The 23,241-nt window shown below is 45.9% G+C and overlaps 1 protein-coding gene across 1 annotated transcript in view; it reads right to left on the bottom strand.

Moving 5' to 3' along the window:
* Window positions 1-809: 809 nt before the first annotated feature.
* Window positions 810-23,241, bottom strand: part of BAZ1B (bromodomain adjacent to zinc finger domain 1B) — a 129,716-nt gene continuing 107,284 nt past the window's right edge. Inside the window, exons 14-19 of the mRNA XM_075335360.1 lie at window positions 15,633-15,780; window positions 14,956-15,103; window positions 14,020-14,147; window positions 6,560-6,708; window positions 3,882-3,985; window positions 810-2,151 (exon numbers count right to left, since the gene is read on the bottom strand). Coding sequence (XP_075191475.1) covers window positions 1,821-2,151; window positions 3,882-3,985; window positions 6,560-6,708; window positions 14,020-14,147; window positions 14,956-15,103; window positions 15,633-15,780 — 1,008 coding nt within the window. The 3' untranslated portion in view covers window positions 810-1,820. The remainder of the gene's footprint in view (window positions 2,152-3,881; window positions 3,986-6,559; window positions 6,709-14,019; window positions 14,148-14,955; window positions 15,104-15,632; window positions 15,781-23,241) is intronic.

Consider the following 23,241-nt stretch of genomic DNA (forward strand, 5'->3'; position numbering starts at 1 on the left):
AAAAACCAGTTCATCAGATCACCAGAAGGCAGTGCTCGGAGAGTCAATCAACTATAGCAAACAGAAAAGTTATAGACTACTAAGTGATCAAATAATTGTTGCACATTTTGGGAGGCATATAAGACTTCAGTTGCGGGGAGTTAAAATGTAACTTAAGGGGGAAGGAAAAAAAATAAATAAAAAAATAAATCGATATTGAAGTCCATACCTAAGATATTAGGGTAGGCAGACCACTTAAATGGAATCTTAAATTTCTGCCACCTAATCGGAGAGCATCATAACGTAGAAGCACTGATTCCAGCGATGTGTCACTTACTGAGCTGCTTTCTGTTGTGATAATCTAGTGATAAAGCAGTGATCTTATCTCCGGAGGACTAAAACATGCTGCCATTTAGTTCTCAATATTCATGAGCTGTATATAACCCAACTCTACCACTGACCACTTCATGTGTACAATGCATAGGCAGAAAGCTGTCAATCAGGTGAGTAGGAGGGGCTATACAAAGATCTGCAGTATTAAAAAAAAAAATAAAAAATAATAATAATAAATAAAAAAAAGGCACTGAAGTAAGTAGCCCAGTAAGACTGGAATATGGGTCTCTGCCCCTACATCATGACGCTTTCATATAGTGTAAAAAATACCTAGTGACAGATTCTCTTTAAACTTTTTCCAGTGTTCCTCGTAAATACATGCTTATGCATTTTTTTTTACTGGTTAACACTGTAGAAAGATATACATTACCTGCTTTGCATGGGCATTCATGGAAAGATAAAGACTTATTTCTAAATGAAAACACTTTTTAATGTAATGAATGAAGCATGAAACAAATGAAAGCATGTTGAAACCAATGCCGATAGTTATGATCCAGACAATAGGAATACGTGGTTCCTTCTGTTTTAATATTAATAAAGGCAAACACTTGTTTTCATATAAACTGTACTGTACATGTGCCAAACCCAGACAGTCTCCCTTTATACAAGATCACAAGCAAACATTGAATATCTAGAAAAGGGAAAGTCAGTACAAAATAAAAACTGCACAAAAAAAAAAAAAAGTAATTAACTTTCTCTTTGACGGTTGGATACCTGTGTCGGCAGAAAATAAGATTAAAATGAAAATTCCTTCCTTGAGGGAGGGGAACATAGGAATCTTCCAATCTCTATCAGTCCTTGCTGGTAACATTTACATACAGGGAGGCAGGTAGAGTTGGGGATGCTGGTGATTCTATTAGGGTATTATCCAGCTGCAGAGACACCTCCCTGTGGGGATCTGGGGCAATCGTACAAATAGTTGGCATGAGATCTCTAAATACTATAGGTATGGAGTGCAGACATCCTTATAAACACAATGAAGAGTCCTGGAGTTGATTGCCCATAATGCAGCAGTATAAGAGGTCATGATTTGTAGAACCCACAGCTATGAACATCAGTCCTCGTGTTGCTCTCTGGCTGGACACCCCAGTAAGTGCCTTTAACAGAAGTGTGCACAGCTTCCACACCAACAAAGATGGAGCCAATGGTGGTTCTAAGACTTAACCTTAAGTGATTCAAATCAGTAACATCAAAAGAGTTTGGAACCAAGAAGCCAGTGACTGTCTTCTTCGATGTTACAGTAATTGAGGATCACATGGGTGAAGCACACGTCCAAGAGGGGAAAGGGGATGACACCATACATCTGAATCCTCACTGAACCTCCCACACATGATAAGAAAACATGTTTGGTCTCTAAAATATGGGTAAACTTCCAGTTCTCTCTCAACATACAGATCCTATCCCTCTCTGAAATCTGCCCACACTCCCTCCTTTATATTTACACCCTCTTATTTCTTCCGTTTGCGCTCCCTGCCATTACTTTCTGGCTCGGGCTCAGGAGCCTGGTGCTTGCGATGCCTCCTCTGGTAAGCGTGTCCTGGAAGGTGTTTTCCAAGGAGGTCTTTAACACACTGCTCAGTTTTTTCTAGGCAGGATAGTTGCTGGCTTCCCGGCTCGTAGTACAGCTCGGCATTTCCAAATACCATTTTGAGATCATTAAGAAATTCCTGCACGGTCTGATAGTTGCCACAGGAGCACTTGCTCTGCATGGTCCGGAAGTCCATAGGTGTGGCTACTACGTTTAGGTAGCCCTCATCGTCATCGGTATTCACTGGCTCTCTGAACAACACAATGAGAAGAAAGTCATAAAAAGGCATAATCTAAATTGCTTATTGTAGCTAAAAGATACACTTTCTTGTAGGACATTAGTTTTCAAAAAGTGTTTGAGTCTACAAGTAATGATTTTTTTCCCCCAATGGAAGTACATAGTGCTGGAAACAAATGCAGTTTTTGACAAGCCAGAGGTGGATAAATCAGGGGAAAAAAAAAACTAAAACTAACACTTCCATACATATTTTCCAATCCACTTCTGGCTCAAAAAAATAAAAAAATAAATAGATAAGTGGATTAGGTTTTCCTCAAGTTGTTTTATTTCTCCATGTCCCTCCCAGACCCTTTCTATAGCTACAATGCTTGTCCTTCCCTTTTCCGCCCTCACTCCCCCATTTATTTTTTGGATTATACAGTGGTACCTCGCTTAACGAGTAACCCACTTAACGAGAATTTCGCTTAAGAAGCAAAGCTTTCTGTAAATTTGTAACCCGCTTTACGAGAAAGCTTTACTGTACGAGCGAAATCCTCACTGCACACACTTCCGGTTCCGTCCATCCACCGCGATCTGACCCGCACTTACAGTCCACACAAACACACACATGTACGCACAAACACAAACACGCACATACAGTATTATGCTCACCTTACCTTCCGTTCCACCGCCGGTCTCATGGTTCTTGTAGTTCCTGGGCACATCGCGTCGTCCTCGCGGCGAACTACAAGACCCAGGAGGCCCGCAATGGAACGGAAGGCAAGGTGAACATATAATATAACATAATATGTGTACCTTTCGTTTCATCGCCGGCCTCCTGGGTCCTGTAGTTCGCCGCTGCGCTCCGGTCCACGCTGTGTATCGGCATCCATAGCGACGAGGGAGGAACTTCCGGTCGACGCTACTGAAAGGCAGCGCGTTGGCCAATCAGAGGCAAGCAGCTCTGCCTTTGAAGTCAGCGCTCTGGCTGGGAAGTTCCTCCCTCGTCGCGATGGTAACGCGATACACAGCCCGGCCCCGTACCAGAGAACAGCAAGTCCCAGGAGACCGGTGATGGAGCGGAAGATAAGGTGAGCATATAATATGTGCGTGTGCGTGCATGTGTGTTTGTGTGTGTTTGTACGTGTTTGTGCATGTGTGGAATGACAGAATAGGGAACCAGGATGGGAAATTTAACACGTTGTGGAACGAATTGTTTGCATTGCAATGATTTCCTATGGGAAATCTTGCTTGCCTTACGAGTAACTTGGTTAACAAGCACAGTCCCAGAACAGATTGTTTTCATTAAGCAAGGTTCCACTGTACTTCATTTGGTTGTCTCTCTTTCAATAAAAATGTAACATTTAAAAAACACAAAACTTTGCACCAAATACAGATTGACGATTCGGTTAGAGATTGGTTTATCCAAAATGTGTGCTGTTTAGGGCCATGAAGTTTATGATTGGTCTACAAAACCCATTAGCATTTTCTTAAGCCAGGCCAAGTTCACTTTCATTATTTTGAATCTGTATTTTTATGTCAAACTTGGAGCTTCTCTTTTGGTTTTGGCTTAAAACTACAGGTGCAAAACTCTGAATTATTTTCCCAAAGCATCCAAAGTAAAATCTGACATAATCTAGGCCAAAAAGACCCCAAATTTTAGTTTTTATTTTATTTGCTTACACTACAGCACAACGCTTAACTTGTATCATACTACAATATTTGTACTTCTAGGTTTTACAATTCTATTTAAAGATGCACTAACCTGAAAGGCCAGCTGAAGCGATACTTTATGAGCTTACATAAGATGTCGTCACACTTCTGAAGCTCTTGGTTTTGGCGCCTGGAGATTGGTTTGCTCTGTCGTATCTGGTAGAGAGAAAATCGTACATTAAAGAATAACACTGGGATCGTTAGCAAAAACCTGCTGACAGATTCTGTTTATGTAAGCTGAAGCCAGCATGCTGCAAGAGTTAAAGAAAGTTCAGGAATACCTGTCTTGTCACAGTCCGATATGTTTATTTGCTATGTTTGTTTAAGCAGCAACTCTGCATTTCCCGGACTACAATATCATACGCACACTAGTCAGACACGTCTCCCCCTGTGATTGACACCTGTCAATGTACAAGAGCCTGGTGTGGGTGGGACAGCTCTCAGATCTAAAGATTCGGATTGTGCCAGAACGGCTGCACCCAGTAAGCTAGGTGGTCATCGCTAGATTCAGGATCTCTGCCTACATCATGCTGCAGTCAGATGATGTAACAAAAACCTGCTGACCGATTCCCTTTAACTATTCACACTTACCACCACAGACTATGGTTTAAAAAGCTGTGATGAGTAGGCACAGAGGTCTGCTCTAGTATGCGTCTTTACCACTGTCCCAATACATTTATTAGAACAAGCAGCCACAGGTCTTTACTCTGGAGTCAGGCTGGGGAAACAGATTGGAACTGGCAGAAAAATGCTTGGCTTATCTTTGCTGAGAAGAACAAGGATTGTAGGGCCTGGCAGGGTAACCCCTGTAACATTGAGTGGCACAGATTAGGGAGCTGGGTAAATACAGGAATAATTTGCTTACTCAAGGTTACTCTATGAATTGGCAAGAAACTAGGTTTATATAGTCTCCATTAAACACTTGCACCATATGTAACTTTGCTTAAAGGGAACCTGTCGGATGCAATATGCACGCACGCAGTACCACGAGCAGTTCTGGGCGCATATTGCTAATCCCTGCCTAACCGTCCCTGTATACACTAGCATAGGTAAAGAGATCTTTAGAAGAAGTATTTCTAAAGATCTTTTACCAAATGCTAATGAGCATGGGGACCAGTTCCCTGAGAGTTCCCCGGCCAGTCGCCCCTCATTAGCACGTTAGTACGCCCTGTTTGGCCCCTGTGGGTGTGCCAACATGCTAATGAATGTGCAACGTCAGAGGATGATCACTCACCTCTCCGCTGCCATCGCTGTCCGACACTGGATTTCGGCTCAGTGCTCATGACCCCGGAGTTTCGGTCATGCACACTATGAAGCCGGGTGTACGCCTCACGGCTTTAAACACATGTAGTGCGCATAACCGGAAGTCCGGGATCAAGCGCACTGAGCCGAAGTCCAGGAGTCAGACGCGATGGCAGCGGAGAGGTGAGTGAGATCATCCTCTGATGCTGCACCTTCATTAGCATGTTTGCACGCCCACAGGGGAGTGCTATAATGCTAATGGAGGCAACTAGCACGGGGAACTAACGCCCTTTGGACTAGTCCCCGAGCTCATTAGCATACGATAAAAGATCTTTAGAAATACTTTTTCTATAGATCTCTTTATCTATGCTAGTGTATACCGGGACAGTTAGGCAGGGATTAGCAATATGCACCCAGAACTGCTTGTTGCTCTGCATTCATATTGAACCGGACATGTTCCCTTTAAGAATGTTATTACTGAAGACTGGAACTGTTCACTTCCTTTAGGCCCTGTGCCCACGGGAGAAAATACCTGCGGATTTTGCCACAGAAAACCTGCGGATTTTCCAGACAAGTATGCAAGTACAGACACTCCCCATGTTATCCTATGGGATTTGGGGAGTGCTGTATCAATGCTGCGGTTTTTGCGGCTGCGGAAAATGCTGCAGATTTCCCACAGGCACACGTAACTGCATGTCAATTATTCCTGCGGATTGTTCCATGCGGATCTCTATTCTTACATGCCTTGATTGAAAACATCGGAGACTCTTCCTTCGGTGTAGAAGAGAAAGATGGAGCCAGGAAGGGGCTGCAAGAGGTGGGCGGGGGCCTGCACGAGCTGCGGTCATGTGAGCGCCCGAGCTCTAGTCATCTGACAACCAGAGCTCATCCAGGAGCCGGCCGGAAACCAAGTTGCTGTGCGATACAGGTAAGGACCATTTCACATATCCGACATTTCGCTGGATTGACGGATCCGGCACACTCCAGTACAGTGTTAATACTGTACAATGGCATCGCGATATGCTGTCCTGTGACCGAAGCGTGCCACGATGCCATTGTACTGTATTACACTGTACTGGGGTGTGCCGGATCCGGCGAAATGTCGGATGTGTGAATCAGCCCCAAGTATGAACTCACCGATCACTCAAGCACTTGTTCTCTATTGAGTATGCAGTGCCCAAGCCATGGTACTGTATCCTCAATGCAGAATGCCCGCAGCATATCTGCAGGACCTCCGCACCAAAAATGCAGCACAACTCGGACAAAGTCGTGTTGCGGATTTCTGGGAGCTCCTGCAGAATGTCCTGTGGATATATCCGCCGGACACTTTCCCCGTGGGCACATGGCCTTAGTGTTCCGCTCATGCCTAAACCAGCACATATGAGATTAATTCTGCTATAGCGCCACATCTCTTATCAAGTTCATACCGTCCTTATTACAAAGGACACACAAAAAAAAATATCAAAGATTGAAAGGACTTTCACGTACCACCTCTTCTACATCTGCTTCATTCTCCTCTTCAGTGTGCCGTTGTGACGTTTTGGCGGACTTATTTTTTGGTGGCCGCCCACGGCGTTTAGGTGGGGGTATGATAATAGGTTTTTTAGGCTTTGCTTTAGTTGCTTTGTGAGATCGCACTAAAAAGGAATCAAAATTAGATTCAATATGACAATTCACTTCAGCGACACTTCACTAAGGAATGAGAACCACTGCCACCATCACAGTAGATGGAGTAGAAAGTTTCCATAGAATTACAATTGATCCTTGTAGACAACTGGGAATGGGAGGAATAGAAGGAGGGGAAGAAAAATATAACACATTTGTTCCCCACAGTATCCCCCTCCTGAATTAATGGCTGTGACACAGCTGCTGCCGGTGAGACATGAGTAGGCTGGAAAACAAAAAGAGGGCCACACAGCGGGATGTCACAGTTGCCAAGTTAATCATTGAGAACTTGACTGACAGAGTAGGGGGCAAACACGTGTCGTGTTACCACCATCGGTCTAAACAGTGAACTTTAACTTCTGCCTCCCGGTAACTGCATTCTCCACAGGGGCGGCTGTCACAGAAATGCTGATCCTGTCCGATCCCTCCGCTTTCATCTTCATGTCCCACACTCGCATACAAACGTGTCTCCTGTAAATGAAACGACGGCCGACAGCATGCCATGCAGGCGCTCCGTGTGTGCGCGGGCCAACAATTCCCCATTCTCCGAAATCCCTCAGGATTGCAAAGCTTATTGCTTGGTTTAACTTCTTATCAGCGAGACGGGACCACAAGGGTAAATCGGAAACAAACCGAGGTGAGGCTGGTCACCCAGAGTATATCCAGGAATATACATTCACTGCACAATGTATTTACTGTCTAAATAAACGGCTTAATCATTTCCAGTAACATTAATTGCCCACATATGACAAAATGTGACAATGTTGGGATATTTATAGGAAAAATTGTACAAAAGTCAAATACATTATTCAGATATCAGCAACTGGGATTGTCACTGAAGAAATGTTCAGTCTGTTGCAGGTTAAAAAGAACGGGTTTGAATACCGCGCCAAAACCACAGACTCAGTTTGGAAGAATCCCTTTATTGACATAGGTCTACACGTTTCAGGGACATCTCCGTCCCCTTCATCAGGACAAAAGGAATAAATATTTATTCCTTATATTTGTCCTGATGAAGGGGACGGAGATGTCCCTGAAACGCGTAGACCCATCTCCGTCCCCTTCATCAGGACAAATATGAGTAAATATTTACTCCTTATATTTGTCCTGAAGAAGGGGACAGAGATGTCCCTGAAACGCGTAGACCTATGTGAATAAAGAGATTCTTCCAAACTCTTGGTGAATCTGTGGTTTTGGCGCAGTATTCAAACCCGTTCTTTCTACTCTGCAAACCAGTCTAACGCTACGGGACTGCTGCCGACCACGTTACTATCATACTTGTTGAGGGGTTGTGATTTGCACAACCTGATAAGGTGAGTGTTTCTCCCGCTTCTACGCCACTTTTGTATACCTGGTAAGACCCTATTTGCGCCTGTTTGCACAGTTCTGCTTACAATTCTGTTGCAGGTTAAAAGCACATTAGTAAAAATCAAGAACTAGATACTAAGGCCTATAATCAGCAGTATTTATAGCTGCACAGCTTTCATCTCCTACATGGCTCATACAATAAGAGCAATGTTTATCCAGAAAATCCTTAAACCTCACAAATCATCTTCCATAATGCACCCCCTTATCCTTTAGGATGCACGGATCAGTATCTGATACCAACTTTCCAACAATCCATCATTAGACCTAAATATAGAAACCAACATTTACATTAAGGGTGCATTCACAGTAGGCAGAAGCATGTAACTCCTTCAAACCGGGCAATTTTTTTTTCCTGCTCCCCTTCTTCCGAGAGCCGTAACTTTTATTTTTCCGTCAATCTTGCCATGTAAGGGCTTGTTTTTGCGGGACGAGTTGGACTTAAATGAAAGCATAAGTTTTACTATAAGATGTACTGGAAAACTGCAAAAAAAATTCCAAGTGCGGAAAAATTGCAAAAAAAGTGCAATGATTGCTTTTGGGATATTTTATTCACCGTGCTAACTATATGGTAAAACTGATATGTTGGTGTGATGCCTGAGGTCGGTACGAGTTCTTAGACACCAAATATGTATAGGTTTACTTTTATCTAAGGGGTTAAAGGAAAAATTCAGGAGTTTGTCCAAAAAAGTGGAGCACTTTTTGCACCATTTTCCGTGACCCGTACATAGTGTTCTCATTTTTCAGGATCTGGGGCTCAGTGATTGCTTATTTGTTGCATCGCGAGCTGACATTTTTAATTATACCATTTTTGCGCAGATGCTACGTTTTGATCGCCTGTTATTACCTTTTGCACAAAATTAGTGGCGACCAAAAAACATAATTTTGTTGCTTGGATTCTTTTTGCCACTACGCAGTTTACCGATCAGATTGATTTTATATTTTGATAGATCGGGCATTTCTAAACGCGGCGATACAAAATGTGTGTATATTTTTTATTTTAACCCTTTAATTTTCAATGGGGCAAATGAAAATTTAGGTTTTTTATTTTTTAAAACTTTTTTTTTTAAAGTTTTTATTTTACTGGTCCCCCTAGGGGACTATAGGGATCAGCAGTCTGATCGCTCGTTCATTTCTTTTGATCACAGGTGCACAGCTCTGATCACTAGAAATGCTCACCTCTTTCACTGGCAGCACTCGGCCGGGTAAAAAAAGGAAGTGACTCATGCTAGCTACAGGAGTCATCACCTGACCATGTGCTACCATAAGAACCATCGGCTTTCAGTTATCACGTCACAGCACCGCCGATTGAGCCAGGTAAGTGAAGATTTACAGCTCCGGGGATTTAAATAGTGATGTCACATTTTGAGATTGTGGTTCAAGGGGTTAACAGGCGCAAGTGGATCACGGATCCACCTGTGCCTATGAGGTACACATTGTCTGCTGTTCAACTCAGCTGACATGTGCGCAGATCACCGGTGGCTGTCCGCAGCTGCAGGTGATTACACTATGACCGGTACAACCTAAGCGTTACGGCCCAAGGTCGTTAAGGGGTTAAACGACTGCTGATTGGCCATTTAGCAACCTGTTCAGATGGACCAATCATACAGATCAAGGAAGGAAGGAAAAAAAAGAAAAAAAAACAAAACAAAACAAAAACAAACACAGACAGACAGCTTAATATGTGGTCCACCTTCTTGATGCAGAGGCTTCTACACGGATCTGCCTGGAGCAGCCTCAGCAATATGAAAGGTTTATTGATCAAGAGGATTTATTTCAGCGTCCAATGTAATAACACTTTAAAATGTATTTCTTCTTAAAATACAAAAAATATTGACAAAGTGATATATATATCACAAAGGCTCCGCACAATACAGCTGTAGCTGCAGACCTTTGCATTTTGATTCTCTTAATCATGGTTAAGACACAGGCAAAATGCATAGTTCTGCAACTACAGCCATTTTGTGCGGTGCCTTTGCGATATATTTCACCTTAGCCACATTTTTAATAAGAAATAAATGTTACGTTTTATTATATTGGATTCTGAAGTAAATCTGCTAGATCGATCATACAGATGGTTCTGCACGGAGGCAGTCACTGCGCTCAGCAGATTATGTAAGGCTGGGGGGTGCAGAGTTTAACCACGACAACCGTCACAACCATGGATCGCTCAGCACAATACAAGTGAACAGGTTCATATTACGACCGTGAAGGGCACTGTGACGAGCTAGCCGCAACAAGTTTAACCTATTTTTTTCTTATTCCCTTTTTTAATCTTTTCGTCACACTACCCTCGGAGTCACAACACAACCCCATTGACTCTAGCATAAAGATGTAGCAAAATGTAGTTGCGCTATAGTTTTCACTATGAATGTCACCATGTGGGATCAGTGCACCAGCCTATTAGAGGACAATGTGGTGCCAAGAGCGACTATTAGGCAGGCTGAAAGATCATTTCACCAGATGAACAAGAGTTTTGCTTGTTCACGATGTGATTGGCAGACTACACTGCACGATTAATGTGAAGACATCCGGAAATGCTTGTTTCCCGATAATCTTCCAGTGCAAATACACTCAGATGCCCTGCATATACAAGATTCATTTCAGCTGAAGCCACCCACAGAAGGTTCGGCCAACAATCTAATATGCTATGTGTATGGGAGCCCCGGACAATTTATTGTTGGGGGAAATATGGATCTGGCATGTTAGGCTATGTGCCCACAAGCGCTCGTACCTGCGGATGTATCTGCAGGTACAAGCGCATGTTTCCCGCCGGCGTACGCAGCTATTTTTAGCTGCTAGATTCCAGCAGAATAGCTGTGGGAAACATGCAGAGATTCATGTGGCTTACCTGCAGACGTCCCGGCCTCTTATCTCCATAGCGGAGGGCAGGGACTTCCGCAGGTAATTCCGCATGAATAATTGACATGCAATTATACATGCGGATGCCTACATCCACAGCATGTTCGGCAGCAGCACTTTCCGCAGCGTGGACACCGCACTCCCCATGTCCCATAGGATAACATGGGGAGTGACTATACATGCTAAAACCTGCGGATTTATCTGGAAAAATCCAGAAAAATCCGCAGGTTTTCCGCGGCAAAATCCGCACAAACAAGCTCCCGTGGGCACATAGCCTTAGATTTCAGAGTGCTGAATGCATAGTCTCCTGAAAAGCCACTGCCAGACCTGCATAGACATGGCTTGCGAGACTTGTGGAGTTTGAGTACAGTATTATCGGCTTGCTAAAAGTCTAAACTAGCGTCTTATTCAGGTCTGAGAAAGGCTTTAAACACAGCCCTGTCAGATCACAGGAGCACTCGGCTGACAGCCCTTACATGAACCCAGCAGGCAAACCAGAGAATCTTATGACAAGATAAGAAAGCCTCCTTAAACCTGTCACCAGGTTTTTGCCACCTAATCTGAAAGCAGCATAATGTAGGGGTAGAGATCCTGATTCCAGGCCCCTTTCAAACATCAGTTTTTTGCCATCAGTCACAATTAGTTTTCTCGACGGGTCGATGGATCCATCGTAGATTGTGGCTAAACTGACAGATCCGACTAGCTGGGGGCTAAATGATAAATTGGAGCATGCTCAGTAAAAAAAAAAAAAAAAAAAAACAAAAAAACAAAAAAAAACACCACAGAATCTGTTGCCAGATTCCATCATTTGACAGATAACGACGGATCCTGCGCCCATAGGCTTCCATTCTACTAAATGACGGTTGGCGACGGATTAGTCACTGTCCATTTTTTTCAATGTACACAAAAAACGTTACTTTGGCCTTCGTCTGTCCGACAAACATTTTTCGACGGATCCGAGAAAAAAATAAATAAATCCAGCGGCGTCATCAGATCCGTTTTTTTTTTTCAAAATTCGACGGATTGTGACTGATGGCAAAAAAACTGATGTGTGAAAGGGGCCTTATTGAGCTTAGTGTATTTTAGATAAAATCACTGATCAGCAGTAGATCATTACAGGACTACTTGGTGTGCTGCCAGGTAGTCCAGCATATCCATGATCTCTGTATAACTCCTAGATCTGCAGCATAGAAAACATTCATTTTATCAAAATGACAGCAAACAGCTCAGTAAGTGACACATCGCTGGAATCAGGGTCTCTGTCTCTACATTATGCTGCGCTCAGATGAGGGAGCAAAACCCTGCTGACAGATTCCCTTTAAGAGGAGGAATCCAAGAGCAAGGAGTAGTCAACCACCCTTAAGTTAAATATTGAATTAGTTTCTAAGTTTAAGTCTATGGGCGGTCTGAAAATAATTTAAGTCCAGAGGTGAGGTAGGAATTGGGGTGATTAGTCCTAAAACGTCCTTGCAGAGTATGCAGCTGCAGGAGCAGGTAGACTGCTGTCAGCCATGGATGGACTTCCCCATACAAAAAACAGAAACCATTTAATACCATTTCTGCCTTCCTGATCGCTGTATATACAGCGCTGACCAAGCGCAATCTATATAGTATAAGGCTACCATCACACTTTAGCGACGCTCCAGCGATCCCACCAGCGATCTGACCTAGTCAGGATCGCTGGTGCGTCGCTACATGGTTGCTGGTGAGCTGTCAATCAGGCAGATCTCACCAGTGACCAGCCCCCAGCCACGCGTGGAAGCGATGCTGCACTTGGTAACTAAGGTAAATATCGGGTAACCAAGTGCTTGGTTACCCGATATTTAGCTTGGTTACCAGCGCACACAGCATAGCGCCGGCTCCCTTCACTCCTAGCCAGAGTACACATCGGGTTAATAAGCAAACCGCTTTGCTTATTTACCCGATGTGTACTCTGGCTACGTGTGCAGGGAGCCAGCACTGGCAGCCCGAGAGCGGCGGACGCTAGTAACCAAGGTAAATAACAGGTAACCGAGCAAAGGGCTTCGCTTGGTTACCCGATATTTACCTTGGTTACAGCTTACCGCAGGCTGCCAGAAGCCGGCTCCCTGCACATTCAGATTGTTGCTCTCTCGCTGTCACACACAGCGATGTGTGCTTCACAGCGGGAGAGCAATGTCCAAAAAAAAATTAACCAGCAGTGTGTGTAACGAGCAGCGATCTCACAGCAGGGGCCAGATCGCTGCTCAGTGTCACACACAGCGAGATCGCTAATGAGGTCACAAAAAATGTGACTCAGCAGCGATCTTGCTATGTGAGAAGTACCCCTAAGAAGTGCCAACAGTGCTTCCTCTTCTGGATCCAGCAGTAGCTGTAGGGTCCAAATACACCCCCAGATGAGCTCTGAAGGATAGCCAGGAGGCAAAAATGTTCTCTTTAACATGGATTAATATACTAGCATAAACAAAAAAAAACAAAAAAAAAAAGTTCAGAGGAACTAATGGGTCATAGCAAACTAAAAATGGAAGGTTAATTGGATAGTTTGGCAAATTATGACCATTAAATCCCCACGTGTGGAAAATAGGAGTAAATACCTTGTCACTTAGGCCCGTACACTGGTTTTTAAGTGTTTAAAGCACTTCTCAGACCTGAATAAGACACTAGTTTAGACTTGGAGTTTGAGTACACATGTGCGGCATGGTGGCTCAGTGGTTAGCACTGCAGTCTTGCAGCGCTGGGGTCCTGGGTTCAAATCCCACCAAGGACACCATCTGCAAGGAGTTTGTATGTTCTTCCTGTGTTTGCGTGGGTTTCCTCCGGGTTCTCCGGTTTCCTCCCACACTCCAAAGACATACAGATAGGGACTCTAGATTGTGAGCCCCAATGGGGACAGCGTTGCCAATGTATGTAAAGCGCTGTGGAATTAATAGCGCTATATAAATGAATAAAATATTATTATTATTATTAATTATTATCGGCTTCTTACAAGTCTCGCAACCCATGTAGGCAATCTCCGTGATATCTCACTGTTGTGGAAATAAACCTCACTCCTTTTCAGAAAAGTAATATGCACTTACATCTTAGTCCAACCACCTCTTGGTCATCGTCACTCTCTGCCTCCTCTTCATCCTCCTCCTCTTCCTCCTCCTCTTCTTCATCTTCTTCCTCTTCCTCATCATCATTACTGGACTCCTCAGCATAATTTCTTTACACAAAGAAAAATAAAATGCAGTTAAAAAACACACATCCCAGAAGAGAGCATATGACTTGGCTAAGCAGGCATTCAGGATTAAAACTGACACGCGGTATCTTTTGTTCACATACAAGGTTGATACAAAGTGGTTCTTGCTGTGGAGGGCCATTATGGCCAGGTTCAGAGACGCACGGTTGGGCAGGGAATCACGGAAGTATCACAGATAAAATACAGCAGCCACCAACTGTGGTGAACGCTCTTTAATGACAAATTTCTACAGGGCAAATGCTCAATGTCTTAAAATTGCTTTAGGACACAACATGCTGCCATCTATTGTCATCCTGCAATGAGAACTTGTTTCTTTTATAGTGTACAGCTAGTTTTCCCATGGAGCTTTGTCTCAAGACCCTGAAGAGTGCTCAGTTCTCATCTCATCATCTCTTCAGTTCCCATCATCTCCTGAAGAGTTGCAGCTATAAGTCTTACAAAACTACCAGACCTCAGCTTCCACAATCAAGGCTCTCACTGCCCAGACCTGTGTGCTTGTTAAAATGCCCTGTTATCTTTGTTTATACAGTGTAGACTCCAAAAGAAACCACTGACAGCTGAACATGTGCTGGGCTTTAGTTTTAATATTATAGCTCTGCCACTCAGAGCATTCACTCAAGGTGGAGATCTTGCCATGCTAAAAACCTGACAGTAAGGAAACTTAAGGCAACTGCATACCTATCAGCAGCTCAAGAAAATCTGAGCACAGTCCTTTTAGGGGCTTTATTTTAACTACTTCATATGAGAACTTTGCTGATCTGTAATAACTTACCTGCCCCGAGAGCTACGCCTAAATGTTGCTGGTTGACAAGCCGGGCATAGCCATTCTCCATCAGGTAGATTAAGTAGCACAGGTCGCAGACAGAAGAGATGGAATGCCTTATTACACTCATCACAGAGGATCAATTTGTCATCCTCACCTAGGCAGATGGAAAGGCAACATTTAAATATTAAAAAGGGGGGAAAAAAAAACAAAAAAAACTGCCAAATTCCAAAATGCATCGAATAGGGGATAACTGGTTGCTGGGGGTCTGACTAGTGGGCACTCCCAGAGACCCCAAGAATAACCTCTGCAGAGCTCCACCTTGATTGGTGATGAGATACACATGTTCAAATTCTGATTCATTCATTGTTAATAAGGGACTGTTGGAGAAAGCCAAGTATCGCCCTCCGCCACTCCTGGCTGTCAACAATCACAATGGGAGGACAGGCGGAGGGTGTGCACCTCAGCTCCACTCAAAGATGCGACTCTGGAGGTAGTACCCTGGTCTCAGGAATCTGAACTGCTCACAGGATCACGGGGTCCCAGCAGATCAGCACGTTATCCATAACGTATGCATAAGGGAGACCTTTTGATTCTTGGAATATCCCTTATAACAAAACAAAAAAAAAAAAAAAAAAAAAGTGGTAACTTAAGTGCATTAAAATATATCAAAGCCAGGAAAATACCTTTCTTGCGACAAACTTTACACCGGGCATTTGCAGAGGACATGTCCCATTTGATGCATGCATCCAACATCCCAAGCAGCACGTGCATGCGGGAGTAAGTTTGGGCCTCCCGAATTGCAGCTTTCCATTTCTCCACAGCTGATGCCACCTGTGCGACAGAACACATCCACACAAATAATCACTCAAAGCTGAAGCCAATGACCAGGAAAAATAAAATAGAAGGATCAAGACACTTCTCACAATCTGACATCCCTATTCAAGAGGGATTGAAAAGAAGGAAAAAAAAACAAAAAACAAAAAACCTCCATGGTTAGTGCCTTAAACTTGTAGATTACAAAACCTACAAATATCAGAAATTCCATCCACACTTTGCTTTTTTTCGGCAGCGTTTTGTTTGACAAAGATTTGTCAAAATCGTTGGCTAAAAAAGCAGCATGTCACTTTATTGCGTTTTGTGAACATTTTCCACCCATTGAAATGAATGAGGTGTGTCAAAGTGCAATTAAAATGTTTAGCTGTGCGTTTTGGATGCATTGTTTGTCAACAAAAAAGCAGGTCACCAACTATTCTCCAATCTCTCTGCTTCATACTCACCGATCATGGAGTCTCCTGCTTCTGAAAGTGACGGCCGCTCATTAGGCTCATTTCATATTCACTGCTGCTCCCACCCACTGGAGCCTATGATGGGTTGCAGTCAGACAGCTGGCAATCAGCGTGGGGGCGTGTCTGACTGCAACCAATCAAAGCCACTGGTGGGCGGGTCTATAACGTACAGTTCTCTATCTATACACAGCTGAGAGCTGGTATTCTCAGACTGGGGAGACCCACATTATTGGGAGCCCCCAGCCTACAAATATCAGCCAGCTGACACCCAGAATTGCAGCATCCATTAGATGCGACTTTACCCAGCTCATCCCGATTGCCCTGGTAATAAGGAGTTAGTGGCTGCTCTGGGCTGCCATTAAGTCCTAGATTAAGTGATGTCAGTCGTCTGAGAACCCGCACCCATCACTAATCTGTAAGTGAAAGTAAATAAAACACACACACCGAAAAATACTTTATTTGAAATAAAAGACAAAAAACACCCTCTTTCACCACTTTATTAACCCATCAAACACTCCTCCAGGTCCGACGTAATCCACACAAGGTCCAACAATCCTTCCAGCACTGCTAAATCTGACACTGACAGCGAGCGCCATAGAAAAAGACTAGCCACTGTGAGCTCCACGCAGCAACTGAAGTGAATAGCATTATCAGCGGTGAAGTCACTCAGGTTAGTCACTACCACAGCTGGACTCCACCACCTGTGACAGCAAATCACCTCACTGACTGACGTGAGCCACATGATAAGCGGTGCCGTCACTCAGGTGATTTCCGGTCACAGCTGAAGTCTTTCACCTGTGACCGCAAGTCAGGCCGTGACACAGAGCCACGCTATGAGAATGAACTCGGGTGAACCTCCGACGTTCATTCTCATCATACGTCTCTGTCTGCTACCAGTGGCCAGTCATGCTCTACGGTGCTGCGGTGACAGGACAGGGAGAGCTGAATTGCCGTGGGACCTTGTGTTTATTTACTTTCACTTACAGATTAGTGATGGGGGCAGTATCTCAGACGACTGCCATCACTTAATCTAGGACTAAGGGGTACTTCACACACAGCGAGATCGCTACTGAGATCGCTGCCGAGTCACGTTTTTTGTGACCTCATTAGCGATCTCGCTGTGTGTGACACTGAGCAGCGATCTGGCCCCTGCTGTGAGATCGCTGCTCGTTACACACAGCCCTGGTTTGTTTTTTTTATTGTTGCTCTCCCGCTGATAAGCACACATCACTGTGTGTGACAGCGAGAGAGCAACAATCCTGAATGTGCAGGGAGCAGGAGCCGGTGTCTGACAGCCTGCGGTAAGCTGTAACCAAGGTAAACATCGGGTAACCAAGGTGGTTACCCGATATTTACCTTCGTTACCAGCCTCCGCAGCTCTCACGCTGCCAGTGCCGGCTCCTGCTCCCTGCACACGCTAAGCTAAGCGGTGTGCGCTGGTAACTAAGGTTAACAACGGGTAACCATACCCGATGTTTACCTTAGTTACCAGTGTCCGCAGCTTCCAGACGCCGGCTCCGTGCAAGCGCAGCGTCGCTTGCACGTCGCTGCTGGCTGGGGGCTGGTCACTGGTGAGATCTGCCTGTTTGACAGCTCACCAGCGACCATGTAGCGATGCAGCAGCGATCCTGACCAGGTCAGATCGCTGCTGCATCGCTAAAGTGTGCAGGTACCCTTAGTGGCTGCTGCGTGCTGCCATTAACTCCTTATTACCATGATTACCACCACACCAGCACAACGGGAAGAGCCAGGTCCAGCGCCAGAATTGGTGCATCTTATGGATGCGCCACTTCTGGGCGGCTGTGGGCTGCTATTAGGCTGGAAAGGGCCAAATAACGATGGGCCTTCCCACCCTAATAATATTAGCCCCCAGTTGTCTACTGCACCTGGCTGGTTTTAAAAAAAAAAAAAAAATGGGGGGACCCCACGTCATTTTCTTTTTTTTTTTAAATAAATCAATTGAAATAAAAATGAAAAAGAGGTGATCCAACAGCTTTTTTTTTTTTTTTATTACAACAAGCCAAGGTACAGCAGACAGCTGAGAGTTGCAGCCTGCAGTTGCTGCTGTTCCTGTGCTGGATATGAAAAATGGGGAGGACCCGACGTCATTTTTTACAAAAAAAAAAAAAGCTGTCCAAGCTATTCTGTTATTTCTGTCTATCTATTCTATATGTTCTTTCTTTCTATTTCTTCTGTCTATTCTTCTAGACATCACTTATCCTATCCTATTTTATTTCTCCTTTAAAAAAACCATCAAAAACATATGCCTTTCTACCGCGTTTTTTTGTCAAACGCCATGTTTACAGTTGTCAAGTCTGCAAGAGGGTGCATTTTTGTTGTCAAATCAAGAATGCAGCGTGTGGACATATAATAACACCCAGAGTCCTACTTTGGGAGCGTCTGGCAATATTGGTCTTCATTTGTGACCATAATTTAAGTCAATGCAAGTTGCTTTTACACATGCCCAGGCACTATGAAAGACAGAATAATGGAATAGCAGATGGGTCATCACTCATGCAATACAGCACCTATGTAGAAGGGACAGTGAATACACGATTGTAGCCATCCCATTACTGCATGTCTGTTGTAGGTTTGTTACCCTTTGTATGCATTAGCTCATTTAATATTTATACATTTGTAATTGTTCTGCTGTGTTTGAAAAGAAGGGAATTTTGTTTACTTACCGTAAATTCCTTTTCTTCTAGCTCCTATTGGGAGACCCAGACAATTGGGTGTATAGCTTCTGCCTCCGGAGGCCACACAAAGTATTACACTTTAAAAAGTGTAACCCCTCCCCTCTGCCTATACACCCTCCCGTGCATCACGGGCTCCTCAGTTTTGGTGCAAAAGCAGGAAGGAGGAAACTTATAAATTGGTCTAAGGTAAATTCAATCCGAAGGATGTTCGGAGAACTGAAAACCATGAACCAAAAGAACCATTCAACATGAACAACATGTGTACACAAAAGAACAACCAGCCCGAAGGGCACAGGGGCGGGTGCTGGGTCTCCCAATAGGAGCTAGAAGAAAAGGAATTTACGGTAAGTAAACAAAATTCCCTTCTTCTTTGTCGCTCCATTGGGAGACCCAGACAATTGGGACGTCCAAAAGCAGTCCCTGGGTGGGTAAAAGAATACCTCGATAAAAAGAGCCGAAAACGACCCCCTCTTACAGGTGGGCAACCGCCGCCTGAAGGACTCGCCTACCTAGACTGGCGTCTGCCGAAGCATAGGTATGCACCTGATGGTGTTTCGTGAAAGTGTGCAGACTAGACCAGGTAGCTGCCTGACACACCTGCTGAGCCGTAGCCTGGTGCCGCAATGCCCAGGACGCACCCACGGCTCTAGTAGAATGGGCTTTCAGCCCCAAAGGAAGCGGAAGCCCAGAAGAACGGTAAGCTTCAAGAATCGGTTCCTTGATCCACCGAGCCAAGGTTGACTTGGAAGCCTGCGAACCCTTACGCTGGCCAGCGACAAGGACAAAGAGCGCATCTGAACGGCGCAGGGGCGCCGTGCGAGACACGTAGAGCCGGAGTGCTCTCACCAGATCTAATGAGTGCAAATCCTTTTCACATTGGTGAATTGGATTAGGGCAAAATGAAGGTAAGGAGATATCCTGATCGAGATGAAAAGGAGATACCACCTTAGGGAGAAATTCCGGAACAGGACGCAGAACCACCTTATCCTGGTGAAAAACCAGGAAGGGGGCTTTGCATGACAGCGCTGCCAGCTCCGACACTCTACGGAGCGATGTAACTGCCACTAGAAATGCCACCTTCTGCGAAAGACGTGATAAAGAGACATCACGCAGAGGCTCGAAAGGTGGTTTCTGAAGAGCCGTTAGCACCCTGTTAAGGTCCCAGGGTTCCAGCGGACGTTTGTAAGGTGGGACTATGTGGCAAACTCCCTGCAGGAACGTGCGGACCTGCGGAAGCCTGGCTAGACGCTTTTGAAAAAATACGGATAGCGCAGATACTTGTCCCTTGAGAGAGCCGAGAGACAACCCCTTGTCCATTCCGGATTGAAGGAATGAAAGAAAAGTGGGTAAGGCAAAAGGCCAGGGAGTAAAACCCTTATCAGAGCACCAGGATAAGAAAATCCTCCAAGACCTGTGATAGATCTTGGCAGACGTTGGTTTCCTGGCCTGTCTCATGGTGGCAATGACATCTTGAGATAACCCTGAGGACGCTAGGAGCCAGGACTCAATGGCCACACAGTCAGGTTGAGGGCCGCAGAATTCAGATGGAAAAAAGGCCCTTGAGACAGCAAGTCTGGTCGGTCTGGCAGTGCCCACGGTTGACCCACCGTTAGATGCCACAGATCCGGGTACCACGACCTCCTCGGCCAGTCTGGGGCGATGAGGATGGCGCGGCGGCAGTCGGACCTGATCTTGCGTAACACTCTGGGCAGCAGTGCCAGAGGAGGAAAGACATAAGGCAGTCGAAACTGCGACCAATCCTGAACTAATGCGTCTGCCGCCAGAGCTCTGTGATCTTGAGACCGTGCCATGAATGCCGGGACTTTGTTGTTGTGCCGGGACGCCATTAGGTCGACGTCCGGCGTTCCCCAGCGGCAGCAGATCTCTTGAAACACGTCCGGGTGAAGAGACCATTCCCCTGCGTCCATGCCCTGGCGACTGAGAAAGTCTGCTTCCCAGTTTTCTACGCCCGGGATGTGGAGGCTGTGGCTTCCACCCACAGCAGGATCCGCCGAACTTCTTGGAAGGCTTGACGACTGCGTGTGCCGCCTTGTTGGTTGATGTACGCCACCGCCGTGGCATTGTCCGACTGAATTCGGATCTGCCTGCCCTCCAGCCACCGCTGGAACGCCTTTAGGGCTAGATACACTGCCCTTATTTCCAGAACATTGATCTGAAGGGAGGACTCTGCCGGAGTCCAGGTTCCCTGAGCCCTGTGGTGGAGGAAGACCGCTCCCCACCCTGACAGACTCGCGTCCGTCGTGACCACAGCCCAGGATGGGGGCAGGAATGATTTTCCCTTCGACAAAGAAGTGGGAAGAAGCCACCACTGAAGCGAGGCTTTGGCTGCCCGAGAAAGGGAGATGTTCCTGTCGAGGGACGTCGACCTCCTGTCCCATTTGCGTAGAATGTCCCATTGGAGTGGACGCAGATGAAACTGCGCAAATGGAACTGCCTCCATTGCTGCCACCATCTTCCCTAGGAAGTGCATGAGGCGCCTCAGGGGGTGTGACTGGGCTCGAAGGAGAGATTGCACCCCTGTCTGTAGTGAACGCTGTTTGTCCAGCGGTAGCTTCACTATCGCTGAGAGAGTATGAAACTCCATCCCGAGGTAAGTCAGCGATTGTGTCGGTGTCAATTTTGACTTTGGGAAATTGATGATCCACCCGAACCTCTGGAGGAGTCTCCAGGGCAGTGTTCAGGCTGTGTTGGCATGCCACCCGGGAGGGTGCCTTGACTAGAAGATCGTCTAAGTAAGGGATCACCGAGTGTCCCTGAGAGTGTAGGACTGCCACCACTGTTGCCATGACCTTGGTGAAGACCCGTGGGGCTGTCGCCAGGCCGAAAGGCAGTGCCACGAACTGAAGGTGTTCGTTTCCGATGGCGAAACGCAGGAAGCGCTGATGCTCTGGTGCAATCGGCACGTGGAGATAAGCATCCCTGATGTCGATTGATGCTAGGAAGTCTCCTTGGGACATCGAGGCGATGACGGAGCGGAGAGATTCCATCCGGAACCGTCTGGTTTTCACGTGTCTGTTGAGCAGTTTGAGGTCCAGAACGGGACGGAATGATCCGTCCTTTGGCACCACAAACAAGTTGGAGTAAAAACCGCGACCACACTCTTGAAGGGGAACAGGGATCACCACTCCTTCTGCCTTCAGAGTGTTCACCGCCTGAAAAAGAGCATCGGCTCGCTCGGGGGGCGGAGATGTTCTGAAGAAACGAGTCGGAGGACGAGAGCTGAGCTCTATCCTGTAACCGTGAGACAGAATGTCTCTCACCCATCGGTCTTGGACATGTGGCAACCAGGCGTCGCAAAAGCGGGAGAGCCTGCCACCGACCGAGGATGCGGTTTGGGGAGGCCGAAAGTCATGAGGAGGCCGCCTTGGGAGCAGTTCCTCCGGCGGTCTTTGGAGGACGTGACTTAGACCGCCATGAATCAGAGTTCCTCTGGCCCTTCTGTGGCCTGTTGGACGTGGAGAATTGAGATCTGGCTGAGGGCCGAAACAACCGAGGTTTCGGTCCTATCTTCCGTTGCTGAGGTCTGTTTGGTTTGGACTGGGGTAAGGACGAGTCCTTTCCCTTGGATTGTTTAATAATTTCATCCAATTGCTCGCCAAACAGACGGTCGCCAGAAAATGGCAAACCGGTCAAGAACTTTTTGGAAGCAGAGTCTGCCTTCCATTCGCGTAGCCACATGGCCCTGCGGACTGCCACTGAATTGGCGGATGCTACCGCTGTACGGCTCGCAGAGTCCAGGACGGCGTTCATGGCGTAGGACGAAAAAGCCGACGCCTGAGAGGTTAAAGACACAACCTGCGGAGTAGAGGCACGTGTGACTGCATTAATCTCAGACAGACAAGCTGAGATAGCTTGGAGTGCCCATACTGCTGCGAATGCCGGAGCAAAAGACGCGCCTATGGCTTCATAGATGGATTTCATCAGGAGCTCTATTTGCCTGTCAGTGGCATCCTTTAGCGATAAACCATCTGCCACTGCTACTATAGATCTAGCCGCCAGTCTGGAGACTGGAGGATCCACCTTGGGACACTGAGCCCAACCCTTAACTACTTCAGTGGGGAAGGGGTAACGTGTGTCATTAAGGCGCTTAGTAAAGCGCTTGTCCGGAAATGCTCGGTGCTTCTGGACCGCATCTCTGAAGTTGGAGTGATCGAAAAACGCACTCCGTGTACGTTTGGGAAACCTAAATTGGTGCTTCTCCTGCTGTGAAGCTGACTCCTCTATTAGTGGAGTTGGAGGAGAAAATTCTAGCACCTGGTTGATGGACGCTATAAGGTCATTTACTATGG

Source organism: Anomaloglossus baeobatrachus, chromosome 2 (genome assembly GCF_048569485.1).
Source record: "Anomaloglossus baeobatrachus isolate aAnoBae1 chromosome 2, aAnoBae1.hap1, whole genome shotgun sequence".
Lineage (NCBI taxonomy): Eukaryota > Metazoa > Chordata > Amphibia > Anura > Aromobatidae > Anomaloglossus > Anomaloglossus baeobatrachus.